General features: G+C 53.5%; 1 protein-coding gene across 1 annotated transcript; it reads right to left on the reverse strand.

The window, feature by feature from the left end:
• Positions 1 to 189: 189 nt before the first annotated feature.
• On the reverse strand, positions 190 to 1,637 carry LOC123381392 (proline-rich receptor-like protein kinase PERK9). Its single transcript, XM_045042106.1, has 3 exons — positions 1,614 to 1,637; positions 825 to 1,454; positions 190 to 705 (listed from the first exon to the last, which is right to left on the reverse strand). Exons 1-3 carry the CDS (start codon positions 1,635 to 1,637, stop codon positions 676 to 678), a joined length of 684 nt encoding a protein of 227 aa, XP_044898041.1. The 3' UTR covers positions 190 to 675.
• Positions 1,638 to 6,764: the final 5,127 nt, after the last annotated feature.

A 6,764-nucleotide genomic window follows, 5' to 3' on the forward strand; every position in this document is an offset into this window, starting at 1 on the left:
CTGGCTCAGTCAGTTAAGCATCTGACTCTTGATCTCAGCTCAGGTCTGGGTCTGCGGCTCATGAGTTCAAGCCCGGCACTGGGCTCTGCACTGGGCATAGAGCCTACTTAAAAGAAACATACTCTTTAAAAAAAAAATTTTTTTTTTTTTGATGTTTATTCATTTTTTGAGAGAGCATGAGTGGGGAGGGGCAGAGAGCGCGACACAGAATCCGAAGCAGACTCCAGGCTCTGAGCTGTCCGCACAGAGCCGGACGTGGGGCTCGAGCTCACGGACCCCAAGATCATGATCTGAGCCGAAGTTGGACGCTTAACCGCTGAGCTGTCCAGTGGCATCAAACACACACTGTCGTGCACCCACCCTCCATCCGTCTCCAGAACTTTCCATCTCCCCAGACTGAGACCCTGTCCCCAGGAAGCACGGACTCCCCACCCCTGGCTCCCACCATCCACTCTCTGCCTCTGTGGACGGGACTCCTCTAGGGACCCCCTGTGAGTGGGGTCACGCAGGACGTGTCCTGCTGTGTCTGGCTCCTGTCACTGTGCAGTGTCCTCCGGGTCCATCCACGTGGTGGCAGGCGGCAGGACGTCCTTCCTCGCCGAGGCTGGACGATCATTTTATGGATGAGCCACTTTCTGCTTTACCGTCGGTGGACACTCGGGTTATTTCCACGTCTCAGTGACTGGGAATCATGCTGAAGGGGACCTGTGTGTGCAAACATCAGGCTGAGAGCCTGCTTTCCGTTCTAGTGACTACAGACCGCACCAGCAATCGCCAGATAGCTCACGGTAGTTCTACATTTAGCTTTTTGAAGAACCACCAACCCGTTTCCACAGCGGCCGCCCCGTTTCACACTCCCACCGGCCGTGTCCAAGGCGTTCAGTCTGCACGGCCTCCTCCAGCTTTCTGCACTTGCTCATCAGTGGGATAGGCCTTGAAGGCTGTGGCACCAGACACAGCAGGGAAGCCGGATGGGGAACAATGATGACGTGAGAGGAGGGCACCCCAGGCACGGGGGCACAGCCCGTGCAAACGTCCTGGGGCAGCACTGGGCTCACATGTCGGAGGAACAGTGAGAAGGCCCGCGTGGCTGCAGCAGAGTGGGTGAGGGGGAGAGAGGGAGGAGGGGAGGGCAGGAAGGGGCAGGGGCAGGTCTGCAGGGCCTTGAGAGCCTCAGGAGGACTAGGGCTTTCCCGCCAGAGAGGTGGGAGTCCCGGAGGGCTGCGGGCAGAGGAGGGCCAGACCTGACTCGGGTGCTCACGGGCGCCCTCCGATGGCCGCCATGGGGAGGACGGACTTGGAGGGATGAAGGCCCGAGCCGGGGATCCACGGCGGAGGGGACTGCTCTGGTCCCCGCGGGCGTGATGGGGGCTGCACCAGGTGGGGGCAGAGGAGGGGGCAGGATCCAGGAAGTGAGGCGGGGAGGAGAAGGCCCCGCGACGCAGCCGGCGCACCTGGACGTCATGCCCGCCGCGTCCAGCAGGTGCCGCTCTCGAGCTCTCCGGCCTTCCCGCACACCGGCAGGCTCCGACGCGCGTTTTTCCGCGCGAGGGCCTCTCCTCCTCCTCTCATGGGGAAACCAAGGCACGGGGTGGCCAGTTCCTTGCCCTGACGGTAGGCCAGCGCTCGCCAGCCATGGGCGCCAGCCGCGGCCGGTCCAGCGAGGCGCGGACACGAACTAAATGAAAACACACGATCTTTGTTAAAAAAAAAAAGGGGGGGGGGGATTTCAAGACGGAAAACCTGCAGAAACGGGTTGCTACGCCCACGAAGCCTGCCCCACTGACCTGTCGACGGCCACCTGGGGCTGTGAATGATGCCGCTGTGAACACAGGTACGCAAGTGCCTGGATAGTGCTTGCCATTCTCCTGGATATAAAACTAGCAGTGAAATCGAGGCAGGAAGACTTTCTCGTCTTCTCCAAAGAAACGATCAGTTAAAAACTTGGTTATCCCAGCATTGACTCCGGGCCTTTGCGGGGGGGTGGGCAGGACCTGAGGTGTGCCCAAGGGCCGGCGGGGACAGCCGTGGCCCTCAGCGGCCAGCACTCCCGGCAGCCGAGGACTGGGAGGCACTTGGGAACGATGTACAGATCGTATTCTTGTTGGGCACAAAGGACGCTTGTAAAACCAGAGACGCGGCAAGGCGCGTGCCGTTCAGGAAACAGGAGACGGAGGGAACGGACGCAGCTCCGTGGCGCATGCGCCGTGGCCAAAGCCAGGCCCTGGGAAACCCCTTCTAAGCCACCGTTCCGCAGTTAGGTCTCTCTCCGCGCAAGGTCGCCCCTACGGTCACCAGCGGCCTGGGCCACATGTCCACCGCTGGCCCGCTCGCTGCAGCCCAGGCTGAAATTTAACCGGGCGCCCGTCAGCGGTCCAGGGTGGCTAGCGCGGCCTGGGGACCGTGGTTAGTGACACTGTACCGCACAGGTGAACGTGGATGAGAGGGGATCTTAGAAGCCTTCATCCCGGGAAAACAAAATGTCCCCTAACGAGACCCCTCGTGTGATGGTTTCTCGATGGGCACAAATATCGGATCGTCACGCTGTACATCTGAAACGAACGCGAAATTACATGCCTGCTTAAAATAGATAAGCGTTGGGGCGCCTGGGTGGCTCAGTCCGTTGAACGGCCGACTCTTGATCTCTGCTCAGGTCATGATCCGGGCGTCGTCTCTCCCTTTCTGCCCATCCCCCCGCTCGTGATCTCTCTCTCTCTCTCTCTCAAAAAAAAAAAAAAAAAAAAAAAAAAATATATATATATATATATATATATATATATAATAAAATAAATAAATGAAAAGACTGCCATCTCTCGACCGAATTGTCATTGTATTTACCAAAAATCACATCACCATATTGATCCGAGTCTATGCGGTCGATGGTGGTGTTCAGATCTTCTATATTCTTGCTAATACTCTGCCCACTTATTCTACTGATTACGGAGAGAGGGGTGTCAACGTTTGGGAGCAGATTTGTGGATCTGCGGATTTCTCCTTTCAGGCCTTTCGTATTTTGCTTTTCTGTGCCTCGTGCATACACGCTCCGGGGGCCATGTCCTCTGTGAATTGATTCTCTTATGTAATGTCCCTCTTTGCTTCCTGGCTTTTTTTTTTTTTTTTTTATTTAAATTTAAGCTAGGTTTTTAAAATTTACTTATTTACATAACAGTTTCTAAAAATGTATTTATTTTTTTTAAAGAAACTAACACTTTAATTTTTTCATGTTTATTTTTGAGAGAGAGAGAGCGAGTGAGCAGGGGAGGGGCAGAGAGAGGGGGACCCCAGGCTCTGTGCTGACAGCAGAGACATCGATGTGGGGCTCAAACCCCCCAACCATGAGATCGTGACCTGAGCTGAAGTCGATGCTTAACCCACTGAGCCACCCAGCCGCCCCTAAAGTTATGTCTTTAAATTCAAGTCAGTTTTTTAAATTTATTTGAATTCAAGTTAGTTTTTAAAAATTTGTTTATTTAAATTCAAGTGAGTTTTTTTCAATTTATGTCTTTAAATTCAAGTTAGTTTTTTTTAATTTACTTATTTAAATTCAGCTTCCTTGCTTTTCTTTACAAATGTACAGCTGAATTAAGCTACCCTAAAATTTGTGTTTCCTTTTCTCCATTTGTGAACTTTATCTGCGGAGAGCTGCGCAAGATGAACTGTGGTGAGTCATTTCTATCTATCACTCAGTGTCACATCTGTGTGACACAGAGTGCTGCGTGTCCTTGTGGGTCGTCAATCCTCACCGCCAGCTGTGGCCGCAACATTCCTTTGGGTGAATATCCCACATCCGTTCTTTTGTTTTTCTTAAAAAAAATTTTTTTTTAACATTTATTCATTTTTGGGGGTGAGAGAGACAGAGCATGAGTGAGGGAGGGACAGAGAGAGAGGGAGACACAGAATCCGAAGCGGGCTCCAGGCTCCGAGCTGTCAGCACAGGGCCTGACATGGGGCTCGAACTCATGGACCTTGAGATCACGACCTGAGCCGACATCAAGAGTCGGACGCTTGACCGACTCAGCCACCCAGGCTCCCCGAGAGACGACAGTCTTTTTAACAAATGATGCTGGGACAACTGGACATTCACATGTAGAGGGAGAAGGAGAAGGAAGAGGAAAGGCAGGAAGGGGAGGGGGAAGAGGAGAGAGAGGAGGAGGGGAAGGGGAGGAGAAGAAGGAGGAAGAGGAGGAGGGAGAAAGAGAGGGAGGGGGAAGAAGGGGAGGGGGAGGAGAAGGAGGAGGAGGGGGAGGAGGGGAAGAACCTCTAGTTTCATACAAGAAAGAACTTCGCGTGGTCGTAGCTCTAAATGTAACATGTAAAACAATAGAACTCCCAGAAGAGAAGATCGGAGAACATCTCCACCTCCTCGGGTTTGCCAAACAGTTCTCAGATAAAACACCGAAGACATAATCCATAAAGTTAAAAAAAAAAATTGATTCATTGAACCATCATCGAAATTTAAAACTCCTGCTCCAGGGAAGACACAATTAAGGGGACGGAAACCCGACCTACGGGCTGGGGCATTTGCAAACCACCCGCGCGATAAAGGACTTGCGCCCAGCCTGCCCAACGGATTTTCAAAACACGGTCATAAGAAAACAAGGCACTGAAAGTACGGCCGCTTCACCGAGAAGCACACACGGATGTCGCGTGCACACACGCGAGAGTGTTCAATGCCACTGGTCCCTCAGGGAGACACAGGTGAAATCCATAAGGAGACACACACGTCTGAAAATGGCTAATACTAAAAATACAGACAATGCTAAGTGCTGGAGACGACACGGAGCAATTGGACCTCATTCATCGCTGGGGGGGGGGGGTGGCGTGGGGGGGGTGGATGCAGACTGGGGTGGCCACTTGGGAAACCGATCGCAGTTCCTCACAAAGCTAAACAGTTACCCTGGCCCGGAGATCCCCCTGCTAGAAATTTCTCCCCGAGAAATGAACACGGATGTTCGTCCGAACCCCGAACACGTGCGTGTGCGGCAGCACTGTTCGTGATCACTGCACCCTAGAAACAACCCCCGTGTGTTCTGTGGGTGAGCACTGCCGTGTGGGGCCCCACAACCGCTCAGCAGCCGGAAGGAACAGGTCCCCGGTGCACCCCCAGCTTGCAGAGGACGAATCTCAAATGCTCCGTCAAAGAAGCCAGTCTGAAAAGCTACCTGATACAGCATTCATTTGTGCGACCTCCAGAAAAGTACTTTAGAAATCATAGCAACAAAGATCAGTGGTTTCCGGGGACTGGGGACGAGGCGAGGGTCTGACGACGAAGGAGTCCCTGGAGGGAGTATTTCTAGGTGGTGGGAGCACATTCCGTCCTCTGTTCGGGTGATAATTTACATGGCTGTGTGCCTTTGTCAAAATCCCAGAACCGCACACCCAAGAAAGGGAACACGACGCCACGTACATTTCAGAATGAAAACTAAGATAAGTCTGGGGGCGCCTGGGTGGCTCAGTGCAGTTAAGCATCCGACTTTGGCTCAGGTCATGATCTCACCGTTCAGGAGTTCGAGCCCCGCTTTGGGCTCTGCATTGACGATGCAGAGCCTGTGTGGAATTCTCTCTCTCTCTCTCCCTCTCTCTCTCTGCCCCTCGCTCACTTGTGCCCTTTCTCTCTTCAAAAGAGAGAAAGAAAGAAAGAAAGAAAGAAAGAAAGAAAGAAAGAAAGAAAAGATAAATCTTATTACCAAAAATTACTCCCCAAACATAGAGACACCGTAGGAGTGAGAGCACTGGGGACCGTTGGGCACTTCCTGGGGCTGGTGACATCTTCAGTCTTCACCTGGGTTCAGATCAAGTGGATGCAAGTTTCACAAGAATTTATTGGCTTACTGGGGCGCCTGGGTGGCGCAGTCGGTTAAGCGTCCGACTTCAGCCAGGTCACGATCTCGCAGTCCGTGGGTTTGAGCCCCGCGTCGGGCTCTGGGCTGATGGCTCAGAGCCTGGAGCCTGTTTCCGATTCTGTGGCTCCCTCTCTCTCTGCCCCTCCCCCGTTCATGCTCTGTCTCTCTCTGTCCCAAAAATAAATAAAAAACATTGAAAAAAAAATAAAAAAAAAAAAAGAATGTATTGGCTTATATATTCATGCTTTATGCGGTGTGTGTATGTGTGTGTGTGTGTGTGTGTGTGTCTTAAAAATATGCAAGAGCTCGCCCTGCTATTCCCGAATGAACTAAAACGTGACAGATTCCCGCTGGCGCCTGGCACGGGGTGGGGGGAGGGGAGAAGTTAAGGGAACTGAAAAGGAGATTTATTTTGAAGCCGGAGAAACTCACGGAGGCCGGGCCTCCGGGGGGATCGAGGACCCCGGCCGTTTGTTCCGAGGGGTGAGCGGGAGCCACAGAAGACGTTAAGCTAGACCCCATGACACCTGGGTCCCGTCGTGGCGTGCTGGGGGCCTGGTGACCCTCAGGGTCCTGGGCCTGGTGCCCGCATCTGGACCCGGGTCTGTGACTCAGCCTGGCCTCCGGGTTTTTGCAAGCTGGTTATTTCTGTTCTGCTGTCCCCGGCTCTGCGTGGCTCAGACCTATTTCTGCTTTTCATCTGCCCGGAGGGTGGAAAGTCACTCAGGCCTCCGGCTTTGGGGAGCATCTCTCCTCACAGCCATCCGGTTGCGGGTGGGGGTGGGGTGGTGAGCGGGGCAGCGCCTGCCAGCCCCAGTGACCCAACGGGGGCCCTTATCCAACTTCCCATCTGCTGTTCGTTATGAATCAACAGCAAAGAAAACCACACGGGTCTTGCGGGTCTTGCCGGTCTTGCCGTGG

The sequence above is a fragment of the Felis catus genome, chromosome A2 (genome assembly GCF_018350175.1).
Source record: "Felis catus isolate Fca126 chromosome A2, F.catus_Fca126_mat1.0, whole genome shotgun sequence".
In the NCBI taxonomy this organism is placed as follows: Eukaryota; Metazoa; Chordata; class Mammalia; order Carnivora; family Felidae; genus Felis; species Felis catus.

Excerpts from the sequence above, each read along its gene's own strand:
- LOC123381392 (XM_045042106.1), bottom strand. The coding sequence starts at position 1,637 with ATGGCTGGCGAGCGCTGGCCTACC. Across the intron at positions 1,455-1,613 it reads CTGGCGAGCGCTGGCCTACC|GTGCGCCGGCTGCGTCGCGG; the intron begins GTCAGGGCAAGG and ends CATGACGTCCAG. Across the intron at positions 706-824 it reads GGCGGCCGCTGTGGAAACGG|GTCCCCTTCAGCATGATTCC; the intron begins GTTGGTGGTTCT and ends TTGCACACACAG.